This window comes from Leucopleurus acutus (genome assembly GCF_964270905.1).
Source record: "Leucopleurus acutus genome assembly, chromosome: 4".
Taxonomy (NCBI): domain Eukaryota; kingdom Metazoa; phylum Chordata; class Mammalia; order Artiodactyla; family Delphinidae; genus Leucopleurus; species Leucopleurus acutus.
This window is the reverse complement of record NC_139146.1, coordinates 131,539,446-131,562,290: the sequence shown is the minus strand read 5'-3', so window position 1 is coordinate 131,562,290 and position 22,845 is coordinate 131,539,446. Positions and strand designations below refer to the sequence as shown.

Below are 22,845 nucleotides of genomic sequence, written 5' to 3'. Positions count from 1 at the left end.
ACAGTTCTGAAAGAAGATACAGCCACTGATGTGCTACAAGTATTTGTCAGACCACAACTACTCCACACCTGCTACCCCAGCAGATATTTCACCTGAAGAATGGGACTGCCAGCCCTTGCGCCAATGGAAGCCAGGCCATTGCATACTAGAGCACCATCTTCAGCAGCAGTGGGAACTAGAGCTTGTGATCAACTCTGGCCAGGGGACTCTGGTCCCACGTGTGCTTGTGGGCTGAACATTGGCCCTGACTGCACCCAGGTGCCCAGCCCTGTGACATGGTTTCTGCTCATGTTCATTTGCTCTCTAGTTCCCTGAGGGTGCTGGAGCCATGCCCTGGCCTACAGCTGCTTTGCTGGGCCCTGACAACCTGCCCTTTGCCATCTGCCGGCTGGTATCCTGCTTTTTTAATCTGAATGGGCACCCCTGGAACCAGGAGGATGCCACCTGCCCCTGAGCACAGCTACCGCCTAGCTGTTGCTGCAGGGTCTCCAGATGTGGGGCTTGTCTGGACCAATCAGATCAGGTATGCGGAAGCTACACCATCATCACCTCAGGGGGACCCCCATATTCAGGTGAGCCCTCACTGCACTCTAGCCACATAGTTTAAGTAGTCCTAGTTTACCCTCCTCATGAAAATTCTACCCCAGATTACAAAAGCTGCACAGATAATTTTCACCATGGCTAAGTACATCAGATACTCACAGTCAATCTCTAGAATTGCCATCAGCATCAACTCTGTCATTTTATCCATCAAATAATGCAGGCATTGTTCTTGTGGCCAATGAACTGATTAAGGCCATAGAAAAATAGTTTAGATCTTTCAAAAAGTGGTTGCAAAACAAAATAACACAATCTAACTTAAAAATAGGTTTATAGCCAAAACTTTCTACGTATTATGGAATTTGGGTGCATTTTATCATGCTATGGGGTGGGGCATCTAACTGTGAGTAAGCCACTGACCCGTGAAGATAATATCACAGCAGCCCCACCCTGATCACATTTCCCAAACTCATCCTCACTCTCAGCTACTAAAATGATACAGTGCCATGGTTACTAATCGTATTAGTAGCCATTAGTAAGTGCTCCAGTATTTGTTGAATGAGTGAATGGAAAGATGAATGAATAAATAAATAAGTAAAGGAAGCAATGAATAAATCCTCCAATAGAAATACATTCACAGATTTTAAAAAATCAGAAGGCGAGAGAAATCAGGAGTTGTAGTTTAACGAGTATTGAGTGCCAGTTTTGCTGATGAAAAAGTTCTGGAGACCAGTTGCAGAATAGGCCGATTATACTTAAAACTACCGAACTGTACACTTACACATAGTTAAGATGGTAAATTCTGTTACACATTTTTTATTGCAATAAATTTTCAAAAAATCAAACCAAATTTAAAAGTCAGAAATAAAATTTATAGGAAAATTCAGAATATGTTTATAATAGCTATCTGAACCTCAATGAGGCCACTCTTAAATTTTCATCAATGTAGCCCTGGCGTCTTCAGCCCTCATTTTCATATATTATTTCATATTTATTTTGTGACTTCTTTTTTTGGAGCCAGTAATTGACATTTCCATTATTTGATTTCTCATAATTGGAGAATTTGATGCTTCCAATTATAAAAACAAAATAAGACTGAAAACAACTCTTATTCTTTTCAACTGAGGGATGTTCCTAGAGTAGAGAACAAAAAAGTGCTAAACTATACTTTAGTGTATAATTTTCAGGAATTTTCATCATTAGCACATCAAGAAAGTAAAGCAATTCTTGGTCTGCATAGAGTAATGGCTGCTAGCACAGGCGCTGAATCCAGCTGACTTAACACTAGCCCCGCCACTAACCAGCTTAATTTCTTTGTGCCCCAGTATCCTCATCATTCAAAATGAAGTTAATAATTTCTAAAAGCTTAAAAGAGTATTTACATCACTGATGAAATGAGAATAATAATTTTAAAAAGCTTAAGCAAAGGTTTTACTTTGAATTTTACTTAAGAAAGAATTTATTCCATTTTTACAAATTGAAACACTAAACTCTACTTTTAACAATAGGCTAAGAGTTTTAACAGGTAACCTCTCGATTATAGTAAGTAATAACCCTTCAGTACACAATTCTATAATCACCTACGGTTCCACATTCAAAAACAAGCGCTGTTAACACATTGGTATATGATACATACCAAATATAATGGTATTTTACATTGTGTTTTTTTTTTGTTTGTTTTTGTTTTTTTTTTACGGTACACGGGCCTCTCACTGTTGTGGCCTCTCCCGTTGCGGAGCACAGGTTCCGGACGCGCAGGCTCAGCGGCCATGGCTCACGGGCCCAGCCGCTCCGCGGCATGTGGGATCCTCCCGGACCAGGGCACGAACCCATGTCCCCTGCATCGGCAGGCAGACTCTCAACCACTGCACCACCAGGGAAGCCCTTACATTGTGTTTTGAATCTTGTTTTCTATTTAACGTATCATGAGTATTTTCTCAAATCAATATACATTTGAGATTTCCTATACAATTTAGAATAAAATCCAAAGTCCTCAGCTTGTCCTACAAGCCCCAGTGTGATCCCAAGCCTCCTGGTCTAAACTTAGCTCCTTTCCTTCTACCCCCAACCTTCCTCACTGGGCTCCAGACAGTGCTCAGCATGCACTTGCCTCAGGGCCTTTGCACTTCCCATGTCCTCTCTCTAAAAACCTCTTCCTCCAGATTCTCATAAGGCTTACTCCCTCACTTTATTCATGCCTCACCTTCTAAAAGGTGAACACCTTATGTAAAGTAGCAACCACTATCTATCCTTTTGCCTTGTTTTATTTTTCATCACAGCACGTACCAGTGCTTCATATGTTATATAGCTATGAGTGGTTAAGGCCTGTTTTTCCCAGTAGAATGTTAGTGCCAGGAGGGCAAAGATTTTGTCTGTCTTGTTTACTGTTTTATCCCCAGGTACTAGGTTCTAAACATATATTTGTTGAATGAATGAATTTGGCTCTAGTTTGTAATTTCATGACTGCACAGAACTCTGTTGCATGGGTGTTGCTTAATGCTGCTAATCCCCTGTTTTGAGACATCATGAATTGTACTGCCATGGATACACTTAAACACATTCTCTTAAATATTTTTGGATTGTTTCTTCAGGGTTGAATTAGTGGGGCAGCTTCCTAACCATCCCTCCTTTCTCTTATTCCTCTTCCCACAGGGTGTATCACAGCCAGACTTCCATCACACTCCTTTCCTTGGCCTGAAGGTATAGCCCAAACTCTATAGAGTTTGGTTCAGCCCAAACTCTGAATGCTGGCATGTTCCTAGTTTGCCTTTCCATACTCAGTTCCCATCACTGCTCAGAAATATACTTTCCACTTTAACCAGGTCGCTCTTCTTATACGTTTCTCTAATTATGCTTTCGTATGTAGTTCCCTCTTACAGAATATATTCCTGTTTCTTTACCCGCCTAAAGTCCACCCATTGTCCAGATCCCCCACCAGTCCCTTCTGACTCCATCGTGCCTTCCTTGGATCTAGTTTGTACGATCTCTCACTTCTTTGAATTGTTCTGTTCTTCCCCATACCTATCACTCAAGAGAGCCCCTGACTATCAGCCATGTTCCAGCATCGACCATGCTGTAGATTACAAAGTGCAATTTTCTGAAGCACAAAAACCTTTTCCGCTCCCTTCTCAAAGCCCTATGCAGTTCTAGCCACAAGATAATAAATATTTTCTAATTTGACTCTTTTGCCAAAGTCAAAACTCTTGTGGAAAATGAGACAGTGTTCTGAGGGAAGAAACAATTATTTCTGAGCAAATATTTTCATCTTCTCACATATTTTATTTGCATACTATCTACCCACTATCCTTCTATAAATAAATTTAATTCTTAACTTTCTGTTTGCAATCCTTATTAAACCACCAAATAAAATATGTTTCTAATGAATTTTTGTTGTCCTTTCAGACTTTGGCTTGTCTTAAGATAACATTATTAAGAATGACATCATTTTTAAAGGAACATTTCCTTCAGAAATTATTAAAAAATCACAACGGAGTGGTACCCGAGTTATATAGGTTATATACATGGGACTTGGGATGCTAGGAAAATCACAAAGTGTGCCCTTCCTTTTTCCCATTTTCATACATGAGAAATCAAGTTAAAATGAACAAGCAGGTCTGTAAGAAAGGAAAAGCATTTCAAAACAATGCAGCACATATGTGGACGAAGGATGTGTGTGGAGGCCTGGAGGAAGATGCTTTCCTTCTGTGATGACGCTTCTGGGAACTCTAGGCTGAGCACTCAGCAGAGGTATGACTGTAGCAATATGGAGGGTGAGTCCAAAGTCTCACTCCTTTGCTATTCTTTTTTTTTTTTTTTTTTTTCCCTGCGGTACGCGGGCCTCTCACTGTTGTGGCCTCTCCCGTTGCGGAGCACAGGCTCCGGACGCGCAGGCTCAGCGGCCATGGCTCACGGGCCCACCCGCTCCGCGGCATGTGGGATCTTCCCGGACCGGGGCACGAACCCATGTCCCCTGCATCGGCAGGCGGACTCTCAACCACTGCCACCAGGGGAGCCCCCTTTTGCTTTTTAATCCCAGTAACTCACATTCTTCTACTCAGCCTCGGGTCTTTTTCTCTACCCCCATGTGCTTTCTGGTTGCCTGGACTTGGGATGCTTCAAAGCCCCCACAGCAGCCTGACAAATGGCTACTCACCATCCTCCTCGAAGAGCAGCCCCATGTGTGCGTGCGCCTCGGCTTCCTTCTTCCCACCGTCAATTTTGATGAGTTGAGCAATCTGAAAACATCGTTCATAGAAGTGGTTCCTTACCCACTTGTCTTCAGAATTATTGAAGTAACAGGCCAGAGCATACAAGTTATTATAGACCTCTTCAAAGTATTCTTCAAAGAGAGAAAAACATCATAAAATGCATTAGAAAGATGTCTCAAGGTACATCCCTTCAAATGGCAAACAAATATAGTGACATTTATCTTCTATTTTTCCTTAAAAGCATGATTAACCATTTAAAAAATGGAAATGCAAAAATTAATGTTTTAACTATTTAAATAATTACATTAATTAAAGGATGTGCACACGAGAAAAACAACAAAATTCTTTCGGAGAGCTTAGACCCTGTTAGAAATTGACATACTCTTTGGTTGAAACAGGAGTCTTTATATAACACAAAAAAACAGAATGATATCTACCAGCAATGTGCTCAGTTCTTTTGGAAGAAATGAGTATGTGGTATCAGCAAGTACTTTTCCCATTGAAGATATGAAAATTATTTAGAGATTCCAGAGAAAGCAATGTTTCTTAACCATGGCAAAAAGATGAATGAAGAAAGCAGACGGAATCTGAAAATAGCAAGGTATTTTCACCCAGAAGAAAAGGCAAGCATGCAGCTTATAGATAGAAGAAATGATGATCACAATGACCACATAACCTCCTTACACTTTCTAGTGCTGTTTCTGACAATGTAAGTTACCAACAATGTTAAGAAAAAGTGGATTTCTATGCTTATCTTTTCTATGAGTATTTTTTTCTGCTGAAAATGCATTAATATTAGTCATCCTTCTCACTCAGTTACTAGTTTATTAGTTGTCAGTTTATTAAAACCCCCCTTTATTTTCCTAAAGTGGCATCTGACCTATTTGTACACAAAAAAGTATATTAATAAACTGTGAATCAGTCTTATAAACTCCACTGCAATCAGTCATAAACTTAAACAAAAATTGTGTTAAATTGTGCCTCACCCTCGTAAATTTCATTCTATTGGTGGATATGAACAAATTCATTACCTTTATGTTTCTTTGCATTTGTGCTTAAAGCACAGTAGTAAACGTGTGGTAGCCTCTGGATTACCATTCCAAGGATTTTTAACAACAATAATTATCTATTGGAATTAACTGATATTAATTGAAGAGTCAACCTATACACTCCTGAAAGAATTACAATTATGAAAAGCATTTGTATATTGCCCACTGATACTCCTATAAGATTAAAATCAAAAGGCTCAGAAAAAATGACATTAGGCTGATTACCACAAAAATTAACTTTCAAAAACTGTACATAAGTCACTCCAATGTTTCCAAAGAAATTTCTAAAACCTATGTCATGTTTTTACAGACATTGCTTCATAATTCCATAGGAAATGAAGATTTATCTCAAAATAAGTTTTAGACCTAAAAATTAAAGTTAAAAACTGTTCTCCCTATCTCCCATTTTTGAAGGCACTGGGGATTCTGGAGACCATTCTGCTTTTTAAGGTATTCACAATAGGCAATAGCTTAGGTGAAAAGTAGAGGGTACCCTGAGCTATTTACTTAAAATGAATACTCTCATTTCAGAACTGACTTCTCCTATGCTTTATCTTTCCATTCTGAACCTTCTGCCTAATATGAATAGAGCACTAAAATATGTTTTGTAACATTTTATATTCTTTCCCATATTTAATGATTAGAGGGTTGCTGTTTTTTAAAACCTGTAAATAAAACATTTCATATCTTCCATTTTAAAAAGTTACATGAAGAGATTTTAAAAATATATGTAATCCTGAAATAATTTTTCCTTTTTTCAGTAATTAAACCTTAATAGAAAAACATTTCCAACATTTCATAAACGAAGTTTTTGGTTCTGTTTAGAATGAGTTATATAAGCTATTTAGATTACATACTTAAAGACTACTTGTCAGCTAAGCTATTTTTCTATGGAAAAATTGAATGTTTTTCAGAGTATTAAGAATAAAGGACTATATCAAGTTTTGAATCTTTAAATAATCCAAATATATGGTCTGTACCCTTTACATTCTCAGCAGCCTTTTCTCCTTGCTTGCGGAACACTTCCTTGAATTGTCAGCAGGTATATTTATAAGATGAAAATCAATTTTATTGTTGATTTAGTATTGAGACCAATATTCATTATGCTACCTAAAAAGGAGATCTCATGATGAAATAAATTTGGAAAATGCTCTTGCTAATTTCCCTCTTTCAGTGAACCACACAATATACATTAGCATGTTAAAGGCTCTGATAAGTCCTGCAATAAACCAAACTGCTTAATGTATATGTTAATTCACCTGGTTGTTTCTCAAACTTATTTCACCTGACAATTACTTTTGTTTTGCTTTACATAAACTGTATAAACATCCTGTGGGACTCTGCTTGAGTAGAACATACTTTGGGTATCTTAAATAAATGTTATTAGAAAAGAAAATTGCTGCTTAACCCTTAACAATAATTTAAAGTCAAGTGTAAATCATGTTTGAATTGTCTATTGATTTGGCTACCCATTACCATTATTGCCATCTCTTCCCCAGTCCCATGGGGCACAAGGCCCTAATCATAATGTTACAGATGGTACAGAGATGATTCACAACAATGGGAAATATAAGAAATGCTATCAGGAACAAAGAAACACTTTAACAAATAGAAAATAATCCAAAAAGAAATGACTGCCTTACTTTAAACACTTCTTTGCTATAAAACAGAAAGTGCTATTTTGAAAAGTAATTTAAATAACTCTAGGTTCCTGCTCTGCCAAGTCTCAAGGGACAGAATTGACCTGAGATGACTATTGTTAGTGCCACAGCTTTGATTACATGGACTTCACTGTGACCCTAGAGTGATGGTCTTTCCAGTGAAAAGCAATGAGAATACTCAGAGATATGCTGCTTCAAGATAATTGTCTCAGATTCCACAACCATATGGGGTGAAATCTTCAAGGCACTATTAAGAGATCTCTGTATTGTAGATTAAGTGTGTGTGTGTGTGTGTGTGTGTGTGTGTGTATGGGTTTTAAGATTTAAAATTAATTCAAGTTAATAAGAGTTTCTGTGCATATCCCCTACACCATTTTCTGGGACATGCTTAACTCAATCACAATTTTTCTCCTATGAAGTTCATGTGTTAAATGTGAAAAAATTATACACATTTTTAAAAAAGAACATACAAATATTTACATGTCCTTCAACTGAAGTATTTCCAATAATACTTTTTTGCAATAATTTTAACTTTCTGTATTTTAACCAGGCAAAAGCCACTGCATTTTGAAGTCGATTACCTTACAGAAGAGTTGTTCTGAGCAAGAGGTAATTTTGTTCCATTTAACAAATGTAACCTCAGTTACCATGAATATATGATAAACCACTCAGTAAAGAAAATATTTCATTACTTGTACCATGTGTATAAGACATTGGCTATTGTAAAGTTTGGACTTTTAAAATATTTGGAATTGGAGAATCATTTTAATTTATATGTATATTTACTTTTCTTTAATAAAAGATTACAAATTAAAAGTTTTCTACCTTCAGATTATTCAGCATTTAGTTTCTTTACAATTACAAAATGCTTTACGACAAGTTTCTCATATTTATGACACTTTATGACTAGTGATGTGTTTGGCTCATATTATGCTACTAAAATGAAGGCTTCTATTTAAAACATTTAGTGAATGTGATTAATTCACCTTAGAAAATGACTGTGAGCAAATTTTATCTGCATCAATTCTATTTTCAGTAAAAATATCATTTCAGAGTTTGGGGCTGACACTAGAATGTAGGTTTTCTTACAATAGCATTTTAAAATTTTAAACAGTTAATTTCTTGAGAAATTATATGTAAATCACACTTTAAAATTCACCAAAGGACTCTATTTTTAAAGTCAGTTCTGCAGTTAAATAATTTTCATTATACAAATAATCAAATAATCACCTCTTGTCTACACACACACACACACACACACACACACACACACACACTCTAGTTCACATGTGGTGTTGTTAGGACTTTTGTATATCTCATATTTGTAAGTCAGGTCACAACCAGATAGGAAATATGTATATTGACTCCACTATAGAGGCTAAAAGACTTCTGCTACCCCTCTGATGCTGTTTCTATTTCCCTATCAATTTTCCACATTGCAGCACTGGCTAACAAAACATTGTCTAATACTCTATTTTCCCATAGAAAGGCCTGAAATGAAGTACAGACATCATCATGTTGTGGCCTGAGCTTCTCTTTTTGAGTCCTATGGTGTTTTCACACAAAAAGTTGAACAAAAGGATTTGTTTGGTGAAAACACCAAATTTATATGCCAACTTTTGGGATTTCCTTTCTTTGATTATACAAAATGACCAATTATGAATATGTAAATAAGAAATACTTATGACAATATTGGTATAATTATAGTAGAGGTTAAAATATTTTCTTCAATACTTGAAGCATATAGACTTTCTGGAAAATTTCAGGATACCAAAAAAAAAAAAAAGGAATTTATTAGAGATGATGTGATGGAAAATATAAAATTAACAATTTTATTCGTAATTGTAAATTGCAGGCTTTTTATGTCTCCTCATTATTCACTAATAAAAATTCTCTGATAGAAATCTATAGAACTTATGGATAAAATCTTTAAATTACATTATACAAATACTAGAAAATAAGTATAACTGTCAAGTTATAGTACTCTGAAAGTGTCTCCTCAGTGAAAGTCAATAATCAGATTATATATAAAAAAAAAAACTATGGAAAGACGTATAATTAATGATACCAAAGATTTTAATACATTGGAAAGGCCTGGAGATGTTATTAGGTGCTATTCATTGTCTTCCCTGGCTTAGAGTGACAACACCAGGATGGCTGTGTGTCTGGCCAGCCTTGCGATTCAGCGTTCTCTACCATTTATTCCATTTAGATGCTTAGCTGACTAGGTTGAATTGTGCTAAGGTGTCTCAATGTTTTAAATTCATACTTGAAACAATTTGGAACCTTCCCTCAGGCGCTCACTGTTCTGCCTTCTGCAGTGCTGCTTCCCCAAATCCATCCACTCACCTTTCCTTTCAGCTGCTTCGGCCCTGGTCAGGTAGTAGTAGAAGTGATCCAGCTTGTCAGGCTGCTCTTCCAGGGGTCTCTGCAGCCAGAAGAGGGACCTTACTTTTGCAGCCTCTCTCAGGGCATCCCACTTCTCCATCAGAGCAAAGAGCTCAGTAAAAGACTTATGATAACCATCTCGCAGCATGTCCACACAGATGTTCTTCTTGTATGAGTTCCGGTAACTGGGAATAAGAACAGAACACTGAACACGTTATTTTAATCCTTTAAATCTGTGCAGTGTTTTGATCTTTATAATAATTAAAAGTTGAATCACGCTGCATTTTTTCCCTCAGTGGAAGCGCTGAAAACAATCTTGACCCCAAACACTTATAACTGAACAACTTCAGTTTAATGAAAGATGCCAGGAACTATCTAAATACAGTAATTTTAGTGAAATTACATTATAAATATATCAGTTCCAGAGCTGAGCTCCCTTTGATAAGGACAAATAAGCTAGCTGACTGATGTTTTAGTCTGTTTGGGCTGATATAACAAAATACCCCTGACTGAGTAGCTTATAAACAACTGAAATTTATTGCTCAGAGTTCTGCAGGCTGGAAGTCCAAGATCAAGGCTCCAGGAAGGTCGCCTTCTGCTGAGGGCCCTCTTCCTGGTTCACAGCTGGCATTTTCTAGTCATATCCTCACATAGTATAAGGAGCTAGGGAATAATCTGGAACCTCTTTTATAAGAGCACTAATCCCATTCATGAGCGCCCCACCCTCCTGACCTAATCACCTTCTAAAAGCCCCAGTGTCCTACAGCTTTGGGGATTAGGATTTCAGTACATGAATTTTAGGGAACACAACATTCAGACCATAGCAACTGACAGTATCCAAAAATACTTAATACGTTAGCCACCCACCAAAAAACAAAACAAAAAACCAGTAAGGCAAGCAAAATTTAAATGTGCTGTCGAATATCAAAACAAAGCTCTATTAAGTGGTTTCACTGTATATTATGGAGGTTCATTCATTCATTAATTCATTTACGCAGAAAATGTTTATTGAAATCTCTTGCTAAATATATTTTAAAAATTATTTTCAGTTAGGACTAACTTAATGATTTGTTATGTACTATTTCACTTCTAACAATAATAAATCATATGCAAGGAGATGAAATGACAATTGAATAGCCCATTTATTTATCCAACAAATAGCTATTGAGTTTCCTGCTAAGTGCCAGGCATTGTTCTAGACCAAGTAGATTCAGTGCCCTTGTGAAGTGTATATTCTAGTGGGAGAACACAACCAACAAATAAGCAAACAAATCGTAAATAATTTCAGATGATGAAAATTGCTATATAGGAAATAAAACAGGGTTATGGAATAACAGCTCTGTGGTAGCTATTATTACACTAAGCAAGAGGCCTAATGATATACCTTTATACTAATTATTTTACATTTTTAAAAATAGGAGACAATTAAATATTTAGAACTGACTTGATGTGCTACTACTATCAATAAGCATTTCAGTGTGGAGTGGAGACAGTCTGGAATTAGAACACCCAAGGTTGAGGTCAGCTCTTTCTAACCTCTCTGGACTTCATTTCTTCTCATCTGTGAAATGTGTATATTAATCTGTATTAATCTATGCCCTACCTACATCACAGGATTCTTCTAAGAACCAAGCAAAATTATGTATGTGAAGATGCTCTGAGAAACATTAAGTCCTGCAATAGACTCACCCTACAGAGTTTAAAAAACAAATCCAACAAAAATGCCCAGCTCCCATCGCCAATAATTTTTTACTCAGGGGATCAGCTTAAGTCTAGAACAAAATACTTACAGTGAGAAAGGGAGTGGGGAGAGGGAAGTGAAAAAAAAAAAGGGGGGAAAGACCCAGATCATGGACACCTCAAAGCCATGGTAAGAAGTTTGGACTCCAAGCTAAGAGTGGGATAGAGCCGTAGAAGGGTTTGGGTCAGGGAAATGAGTCAAAGAGATTGTCTTTTAGAAAAATCATATGGAAGGAATGTCCCAGCTGAACTGCAACCCTCCTCCTCCTGCACCTGGTGGCCAGTACAAGCCACCTATTGTTATAGAACTAGTTCACAAAGAGAGTAAGGAAACTGCAGTCCCAGGCCAAAAAGTCAAAAACCACCATCTTGTCAAAATGATGACCAAAAATATTTGAAGTGGAGAGGACAGGAGCTATCACAGATTTTTGTTTCTGCCCTTTAGCTGAGAGTGTGGAGAAGGAAACAGTGAGATGCTCAGAAGGGCCAGGTCCTCTCTCCCCTCCCCCCACCCCCCTGCCCCTACACAAGGGCATGGAAAGGCAGCAAAAGTCAATGCAGAGACTTTCTCAGCAGAAGAGGATTGGAACCAGCCCGCACAATGTCCCATAGCCTCTGAATGGTACAGGCCCAACACCGTAATTGTCTAGCGGGCTCCGAGTGTGTGACATAAGAGTTAATGGGAAGAGAGGGTTGGTATGTTTGCCGCAATGTCGTTGGCCACAGCAAGGGGATGTGTGCTAAAAGGCTGTCGGATGCGCTGCCCACTGGGGACGGAAGGGGGACACAGCTGTAACTCTGCGGATAAGCAGCACTGTGGAGCTACTGAAGGAGTCAGGTCAGCATATTTCCAGAGCTGACAGAAAAGGATGAATAGAGTACATCAGTGATGGACCCCTGGACAGCATCCCATAGGTGAGGAATGCATTCAACTCCAAGGAAGAGAAAACTCGGCTCACAGTGCCTCCAAAACTAGAGGTTTCTATTTCTCACAGCACAAGACACCTAAGGGTAGGCAGCTGCTGGCCTTGGTTCCATGGCCTGGCAAGTTCAAGGCCCATGCCTCTGGGATTATTTTATCCTTCCCCTCACTGGTCACTGGAGGGCTGCCCCAGCTCCAGACATCATGTCCACCTTCAAGGCAAGAAGAAAAGCGAGAGTTCGGTGGCATCAGCTGTGTCTTTCTCCATTATTGGGGAAAACAAAAGCATTCCTGCAACTTCTGTTGGAGTTCCACTTTGGTTCCATGGGTGAGAACTGTGTCACTTGGCCATCCCTGGCTGCAGGAGACTAGAAAAACAAATATCCTGCCTGTTTTGGGGCACACTGCTGCCCCCAAATGAAACTGGAGTTATGTTAGCAAAGAGGGAGAAATGGATACCAGGGAGGCAAGTTCAATGTCTATCACAAGGTCCTAGATTAAGACCAGGGAGTAAATGCTGACAAACTCCCACTCCGAAGTTTGCCAGATAAAACTGGGCAGGATACCCAGTTAAATTTGAATATCACATAAACCACGAATGATTTTTTCTTAGTATTATTAGTATGCCCCAAATATTGCATGGGAATACTTACACCAAAAAACTTTCTGTTTTTTTGAAACTCAAATTGAAGTGTATGTTGTATTTTTATTTGCAAAACCTAGTAACCGTATTTCCCTCTACCCTGCACCCATGCTGTGTTGCTTCTACGTGGGAAAACAGGGTGAGGGGAAGTGTTAGAATCTGAATAACCTGACAAATCACTGAATTGGACTGACTTTACCTAAGAGGGATGAGATTGGAATTTTACACTAGGGAGGATCAAGGCTTAGGGCCAGGAATTAAAATTAAGTCATAAAAAAACAAAGACTTTCAATTTAGCATGCTTGAGCTTGTTGACTCTGAAATTCACACCAGATCCAAGAGAACAGAAGCGGGAGCAGGGAGAAGAAACGGGAGACTCTGGTGTTCACGCAAAGGAGAGGACACGGGGGCTGAACTGAAGTAAGGCAGGGGGATAAATAGAAGTAGGTGGATTCAATACATATTTAGGAGATAAAAATACCGATTACTTGGTGACTGATTGGATGTTGGGGTTGATGGAAAGAGAAGAGCTAGGGTGACAACAGGAGTCGCGTGTGGGTATTTGGTAATTAGCTAAAGAGGGGAACACAAAAGAATGAACAGGTTTGGGGAAAGATAGTAAGTCTGGGTTCAGATAACTTGAGTTTGAGGAGACTGAAGGGGACATCCAGATGGTACCCAAAAGGGCAGTACGAGGGATGGTAAGGAGGTTTGAGGGGACAGGGGCTGGAAATCCAACCTTGCCTCAAACAAGCACTGCCACACAGAGAACAAGCTTATGGTTACCAAAGGGGGAAGGTGGGGAAAGGGACAAATGAGGAGTTTGGGATTAACAGATACACCCTGCTCTGTAAAAATAGATAAGCAGGGACCTACTGTATAGCACGGGGAACTGTATTCAATATCTTGTGATAACCTATAATGGAAAAGAATCTGGAAAAGAATATCTACATGTATACATATATATATACACATGTATATATAACTGAATCGCTTTGCTGTATACCTGAAACTAACACAACATTGTAAATCAACTCTACTTCAATTAAAAAACAACAACAAGCACTGCCACCTTTGTATGTCTATGCCTTGGCTGCCATCATGTTTTCCTGTGAGTGAAGAAAGCATACTGGGGCAAAAAAATTATAAAAAAATAAAAATTAGAACGTTGATTTAAACAATGAAAATAAGTACATGTGATGAGGCCATCTCAGTTCTAAACCCAGCTGGGACAGAAATGCAGAACATCATTCCCTAGGCCTTATTTCCCTCACCTGGAAGATGAAGGTGCTCTGGCTGGATTTGGTCCACCCAGCATCTCGTTTCATGTCCACAGACTCCAAAGTATTTTTGGAAATGGCACATCGTGTGTCATCTTGGTGGGACTTGATTTCAAAGACTCCCTAGCCAAGGGGTGGATCAGTGACCCAAATTAAGCCACTGGCCTCTCTCCCAGGATTTTGAATCTTGAGGCAAGAAACACAAAGATGTAGAAGGTTGCTGGAACTCAGTCAACCTGGCAGCGACATCCTGACAAGAGTTGCAAGTAGTTCTTGCTACCTAGATCCATTCAAGTGTCCCATGTCTTTTCTTTTGAGCCGGGTTCTCCCCTAAATTCAGCTAGTTACCAAATATCCTTCTAATAAAATCATTTCCATTTTATTTGGTCAGAATTAGTTTCTGCTCCCTGTGAGCAAAGAATACGAACAGCTTCAGAAGGGACTGTCTTGGTACCCAAGACATTTTTCAGCTTCAAAACATCCATGATATATAATTAATATCAATTTTTAAAATTTCTAGTAAATTTTTTAAAAAGACCATTCTTTGCAAAAGAGATTTCAAATAGAGATGTATTTAAAATGCCTATATAACTATGCTGATATCATCTCTATTTTATACACAGTTTTGTGTGCACACACATACGTACGTATGGTATTATTTAAGCCTCATTACTAATATTTGAAAGCCAGAAAGAGCAGTTAGTGTTTTACTAAATGGGTTCCTATTTCAACCTTCATAGTTAATGAATATCATTTCTTTTAGCCAGAATAATTTTCATCTTTTAAATTTGCTATCTGAAAATATTTATAAAATTGTATGTCAATTTCTACCATTATATGTGAATTTCTCAGGCTTTATATTTCATAACAGAGAATCATAGCCCAAGTTTACTTGCTTACAAAAAGGAATTTTTAAAAAACGCAAATAGAAATACAAAGAGAATCCAAATTCATTATTTTATTTATTTCATTTGGACATGAAGTTATTAGTCTTTGGTTTTATTTACATATTAAAACAAATACTTATCTAAATTAAAACATGCTCTTTTTAAGTATCAGAAGAAAAATCTCCTTGACCTGAAGTCACTATACTGGGTGGAAGCTAAGAATTCTAGTAAAATTTCTGGAGAGATTTGATATTATGGAGTTTGAGGAGAGTTCTCCTGACAGGAAAGAGGCCATTCATAGAAGTAGAAGTTGTGACATTCACAGATATGCTGAATATCTAGAAGTTTACATCCTAAGGAAGATCTTTGCCACTGCAGATACCTAAGGCTTTACCAGGCTAAGGGATGTAGCTGGAGAAGAATGGTTTTAAGAAAGGAATTAAGTGGTCATGCATTTCATATGGATTTTTATTACTATTTAAAGGCATTATACAATAGAGATTCTAAATATTTTGAATTTACATCCAAATTTCCCCAAAACTTCTAAGTTAAAAAAAAAATCTGTATACTGGAATAAAGTAAATCTGAACAATCTGACATAACTCCATAGCAGTTGAATGTGTGGAGATGCTGGGAAATGGGGAGCTTTCTATTAAACAGCCACAGAGGAGATATTATATCATTTTTGAATTCTACCTTAAACCATTTTGAATAGCTACTATTTATAGAGCACCTACGATGTGTCAAACATCATTTCTAAATCACACAATAACTCTACAAATACCACTTCCATTTTTACAGATAAAGAAACCATCTTCAGTGAGGTTGTGAGTTGCCCAAAATCATATAAGCTAATAAGTGGCAGGGGTGGGTTTCACACTCAGGTTTCTCTGATTACAAATTCTGAATTTTTTCTCTTTATCACATTGCCTCCTATTATATCAAATATCGTTAAGTTTTCTTCTCCTCCTCATCATGCACACATTTTTTGGGTTTATTTGTATTGATTGTTTAGAAATTTTACATCATTATACAAGTATGATGTCACTCTCCAACTAGAAAGCCATTATCTTTCTTGGGAGTAACATATACACACCATTATATGTAAAATAGATAAACAACAAGGACCTACTGTATAACACAAGGAACTATACTCAATATTTTGTAATATACATATATATATAACTGAATCACTTTGTTGTACATCTGAAACTAACACAACATTGTAAATCAACTATACTTCAATCAAAAAGAAAAAAAAAGAAAGCCATTTTCTTTATCCATGTTAATCCACATTTGCGCTGGACTGGGGAAAGAGACTGGTGTTATTTTGTGACTCAGAGAATCCCCTTCCTTAAAATGAGGGAGCAGACAACCAGTAGCATCCGTGCAAAGCAAATTAAATAGATGCGATTCCCACACAAGGGTGTAAAGTCTAATGGGGAAAACACCGACAAACATAAAACAAACATAAAAAAGGATAATACTGTACAAATATGAAAAACATGAATGAATAGCTATGTCAATCTATCTTATTCTCTTTGTACTTAGGTATTTATACTAGTTATTACATGACCTTTCAAAATTAAAATGCATTATCAACTATTCTAGTATATGATTAATATATTTAACATATTTTTTCATAAGTCACACTGAAATACTGTATCAAGGTGAAGCTGCATATTCAGTAAAATATTTCAAAAGCAGTTCAATAAGCTCAATACTTTAAAACAAGATCATAAAACTATTACTTAATCTGACAAAGATAAACTCAAAAGATATGCTATACCTAATCAAAAGTCAGGATAATACTTTTATTCCATTAAGTTAATATTTATAAGTCACTAGTGGGTTATCTATGTGCCAGTAACAACAGTCTTACATTCATATTGTAGGGATAAATGTTATTGGAATCACGACAGGATAATTACATTGACTCTTAAATGAATACTTAAATAGCTTCAGTTAATATAATTTCCATGGAATAAAGTGAGTCTCTATTCTTACTCATACTTTTCAGTGTAGGTAGATATTAGGTATAATTTGAAGGAAAAAATCCATTTCTTCACACACACACACACACACACACACACACACTGACAAAACTCATATCTCGTATGGATATGTTTTATAGTTTTTTTGTGTGTATGAAAAGGATACTTTTCTTTCCTAAAAAGCTAAAACAAGGACATAGCATTTCTTTAGCCACATAAGTACATAGAGAGAGGAATTAGAAAGAAAAAAATTAATTATGTTTTAAATGATTTTACTTTAAAAGCATATAGAATGCTTTTACAATGAAAACTGAAAGCGTTTTTCTTAATATTACCCACTTAGGTTTTTAACGATTGATATGGATTAAGAATACTATCACTCATACGTATTTTTGTGTAATAAACCATTGGAGTTGAGATTTTTAGAACTTTAAATTTATTTTCTATGTACTTCAAAATAGAACAAGAAAAAAGTTTCAATACAGAAAAGGCTCTTTTTAAATTTAAAGGATTTCCAATGAGTTGACTGGTCTCTGGGGGCATCTACTGGAAATTTCACAAACTGCAGTCACATCATGTAAATGTGATAACTTTCATTATCCATTTTAATACAGATATTACTTTAATTGGTATGCAAATAAGGTGACACTCAAAGAAGATAAATGTAAAGTTATGCATGGTATTCTATCTCATCCGTCTGGTAACAACAAAACATGTAGCTGTCTTTGGGATCAGTCAACAAATACTCAACTGTTAAAAATGTAAATAGGGCAGGTGGCATATCACAGATTAACAGTTTCCAAACCATCCAATTCTCAAGCTTGGAAAAATTAAAAATATATTCTAGAGAGAAACATATACATACTTAGTAAGGAATTTTTATTAATCCAAATTAAATGCATATAAAAAGCACTTTTGGGCTTCCCTGGTGGCGCAGTGGTTGAGAGTCCGCCTGCTGATAAAGGGGACACGGGTTCGTGCCCCGGTCCGGGAGGATCCCACATGCCGCGGAGCGGCTGGGCCCGTGAGCCATGGCCGCTGAGCCTGCGCGTCCGGAGCCTGTGCTCCGCAACGGGAGAGGCCACAACGGTGAGAGGCCCGCGTACCGCAAAAAAAAAAAAAAAAAACACTTTTAAAATTATGATGGTTTCTCTAAAACAAATTCATTTTGTATCTCAGTATGTCCACGAATCATAAATAACCTGGTAATCAGTACTTATTTTCTATATAATTTAATTTGACTATTCATGTGTTACTATCTCAAAAAGTATTTAGAATTTGTTATACTTGGAACAAAAGAATGTATCTATCATTATAATTAATATTACAATTAGAATTAGTTATTAATATAAATATTGTTATTAATTTTCCTTAACATTTTTGGAGAACTTCTTTAAGAAAAATGAACATATAATGAACATGATACAATCATTGCAGCTCATATATATATATATATTTTAAATTTTATTTAGTTAGTATTGGCTGCGTTGGGTCTTCGCTGCTGTGTGTGGGGAGCGGGGGCTACTCTTCGTTACGGTGTACGGGCTTCTCACTGAAGTGGCTTCTCTTCTTGCGGAGCATGTGCTCTAGGTGCAGAGGTTTCAGTAGTTGTGGCTCGTGGGCTCTAGAGCGCAGGCTTCGTAGTTGTGGTGCACGGGCTTAGTTGCTCCGCGGCATGTGGGATCTTCCCGGACCAGGGCTCGAACCTGTGCCCCCTGCACTGGCAGGCAGATTCTTAACCACTGTGCCACCAGGAAAGTCCCTCATGCATAGTTTTAACATATATTTAAAATAAACCAAATAACTCATAATGTTATTGCAGTTGTGACTAATCTTGTAACAGGAATTTTTAATGTCACAGGCATTATAACAATCTTGATTTTCTTTGTAAAATATATTGGTCATATTTACTTTAAGAGAAAATATTTAAAATAATTATGAAGATATATCTATTGTGCTATACTTAATTGTACTATAATATACTTTTTATTGCTATAATTTTATATAAACCCCTCTAATAAAGATTGAAATATTTAACATTTTAGCTTCATTCCAAAGAAATACCACTAACGCATGTGTAAGTTTATAGTTTCTGGAAACTTCACTAGAATTACCATCCAAATAAATGTGATATCACCTTTAATTGTATCAACCGAAAAAACTAATCAACATAAAATGTTATCAAATCAGAACATAAGTTATTAATATAGCAGGACTTTTGTTTCAGTTTAGATTTAGATTCATTTTATAGCTGTATGTACTTGATAACTAACTAAATAAATAAATAAATTCCACCCCCAAGAGGTTATGGAATATAATTTTTTGTGATTTTCTAAACAATTAGAAGTTTGCTAATTTGAATTTTTAGAGGAAACTGTTACATATACAAGTTTTGCTTTGTGTTTTTTGAAAACACAAATTTTCACCTATTAATAATCAAACTTAGAAAGCACAGTTAGATTTTCAACATTTTAAAGGTATATGTATATTGAAAAATTCCATTTGGAAAACAATTATTTAACTAAGTTCAACCTTTAATTCTTTTCTAAAAATGTTAATAATAATAATTAAGAGAGTTTACCCCATGGCATTTTGTAAATGTGACTATTACTAATTTAATTCTTTTGACAAAAAATAAAATACTAAAAAATCTGATCAGCAAAGAATTCTCCCAATAGCACAGTGAGAATTCACTTCAACATGAGTGATTTTTATTTTAGGATATATGGGCTATAGGTGTAGAATGGAACAAAGATGATTTCTCAGATTCGATTATGTTAGAGCTGGTATTTAGCACAAAAGGCAGTAACTTTTTGTGAGATCAATAAATGTTAATCTGTCAAATAGTATTTTTGCTGGTGATTATTAGCCTTTATCAGAGGAAAGCTGTGGTTATTCAGCAAGCAGTACTGACTGCAATCCTTACAATGTCTTTAAATGATTCCCTTAATAATATAAAGGCTTTTTTTTATGTGTATACCCTGTAAGAATGATTTACTCAAATGATTTCCATTCAGTCAAATATTTGAAGTACAGTGATCATCATCAATCAGGAAGGAATAAACTATGCATCAATCAATATAAGGTATTACCAAAATATTTACCCATGTAGCTGTCACACACATTTTCTTTACTGAAAGATTTTCTTTACTGGAAAAATCTCAAACTTAAACACATTTTTAAAGTATTTCATTAGCAGTTCAGTGAAAAAGCACCAGAAGAAACCTCCTTATGTGAGGCTAATTACAGATATAATCTTTATAAATGGTCTTATTACTTTCAAACCCCTTCAAGAAATTCAAACTTTTTAATGAAAGAATGTTTTATGCCAAAGATCAAACATGGAAAGGTATAAAATGAATGTCATTGTTTAAGAAGAATTTTCAGGGAACATATTTTCAACCCAGAAGTACCACACTTGAATCCAAACACCTTTGGCTAAACGAAGCAATCGTATCAAGTCTTGTACTTTCAATTTACACTGTAACTTTCCAATACAGGAAAACATAATTATATAACCAATTTATATTGATTATATTGTCACTTATCCAGTTAAATATAGCCTGAAAAATAAAGCCTAAAAATAACCTTAGCTTTTGGATTAAGTTATAATGATAAAAAAAAAAAAACCTGAATAAATAATATCATCCTGTCAGATTCTGTATCCTACTATCATGGCAATAAATGTAAGAAAAACAAAAAATAAGGTTCATGCTACAAACAATGGACTATACACACATGTAAACATGATCATTCTAGCTCAATGCCATATTTTTGTCTAAATTAGTACTTACAGTTTTAATTAACATAAAACTCCATATAATATGGGTCACTGTTTTTTTTAAACAATTCAGTGATTGCTCTCCAAATTTCTTGAAATTCAATTACTTAGGAAATTTTGTCTCAAATAATATCACTTAAAACTTTTCTTTCAATTCTTCATCTTTACACCTTTATAAATAAAAGAACTATCAATTTTCCACATAAATTGAGGGAAATAATCAAACTTTAATAAAGATGGAAAGCTGGAGAATATAAAGACAAAACTTAGTAAAAACAACAAGTTGCATTAAAAAGAAAACTTCAGCTCACTGTATTTTTTTTTTACTAAAGTATGTCATACATTTTATCTTTGCAAGAGTTTGACGAATTTTGCAAGTAAAATTCTGTTTCCTCTACACTTGCTAATAGTCATGAGAATCTGTAGTTTGCACCTTCCCATTAAAAATGTATTGTATTTTTTTGAAATTATTCACCCCGCCTTTTATCCAGATCATGTCTTTGAAAGGAGGAAGTAGATAATAAATGGAATAATTCATGATTTCCCATTAAATATGAAACTTTCTTTTGCAGAGTTTAGAAAATGAAGTTCTACATAATGTACAAAAGTTGATTAGAACTTTTTTAACCTTTTCAGGAAAAAACCTTTCACATTAAACAACTGCATGTGGAGGTTTTCTTTGGGAAAAGTAAACCAATCAATTCCTTATACCTATGGCTTTATCATACATATTCAAATGTTGCTCTTTCCAAACATATATCCCTTTATAATGTGTAAGTAGTTATTAAAATGATGGCAAGAAAAATAGTGTACATTGGGCTATAAACATGACAAGTATCTAAGAAATATATAACTGACGTTTAAATTACAAAGGGAAAAATCACATAAATTAGAAATGAAAGCAAAACATTATTTGTGCTCTTTTCAGCAATGTAATGGAAGATAGCATGAGGGTAAGTAATAAAACCTACATTTAGATGTCTCTTATTATGGCATTTCTTCTAGCGAGGTAATATTTTGTCATGAGAAAAAAATATGTACCTTTATAAAACTTTTCCTTGCAAAACTAGCCGTTGGGATCTGTTAACTACATTCTTTTTCTTTTGCCTTTTTTAAAAATTAATTTTAATTGGAGTATAGTTGCTTTACAATGTTGTGTTAGTTTCTACTGTACAGCAAAGTGAATCAGCTATACGTATACATATACCCCTCTTTTTTCTTTTGCCTTTTTTTAAGATTAAAAAAACCCAAAAAACAAATGATTTTTAGGCTCATTCTTGCTCTATCATTCTTTATTTCTTGGATGAGAAATCTGGAGTAAATTTAACTGAAGATAAATGTCAAGTTCTGACTATTTTAGGGCAGCTGGTGACCTCATTAGGTTTTTAAAAATTTTTTGTGTCATAATTCTTTCCAATAAATATATTTCAATTTTCCCCATATCAAAAAATAAATCAAGAATATATTTTCCCCTTTCAAACATGAATGCTTAAAAAGGTAACTACCATGTTGTAAGCCATGTGAAGAAACCTTTCATACTGTGTGCTCTTTAATTACCGTTGCAAAGGAGGTATGCATTACACATACAAACAGTGAAGCCAGGATTTCTCAAAAACTATATGTACACAGTGATCAAACTTCCAGAACATACTTTTCATTTTACATTTAGTAAAAACTAAATTAATAAAAACAAAAAATAAGTTGATAATTTTGAAGCTTTTTTCAGACAACATCTGTATATAGCTATCTTAT

The 22,845-nt window shown here is 35.8% G+C and overlaps 1 protein-coding gene across 1 annotated transcript in view; it reads right to left on the bottom strand.

Moving 5' to 3' along the window:
* The window catches only part of TTC29 (tetratricopeptide repeat domain 29), a gene marked incomplete at its 5' end in the record, with an annotated part of 250,735 nt that overhangs the window by 206,480 nt on the left and 21,410 nt on the right, over positions 1 to 22,845 (bottom strand). The window contains 2 exons of the mRNA XM_082838588.1: positions 4,694 to 4,879; positions 9,808 to 10,031. Coding sequence (XP_082694714.1) covers positions 4,694 to 4,879; positions 9,808 to 10,031 — 410 coding nt within the window. The remainder of the gene's footprint in view (positions 1 to 4,693; positions 4,880 to 9,807; positions 10,032 to 22,845) is intronic.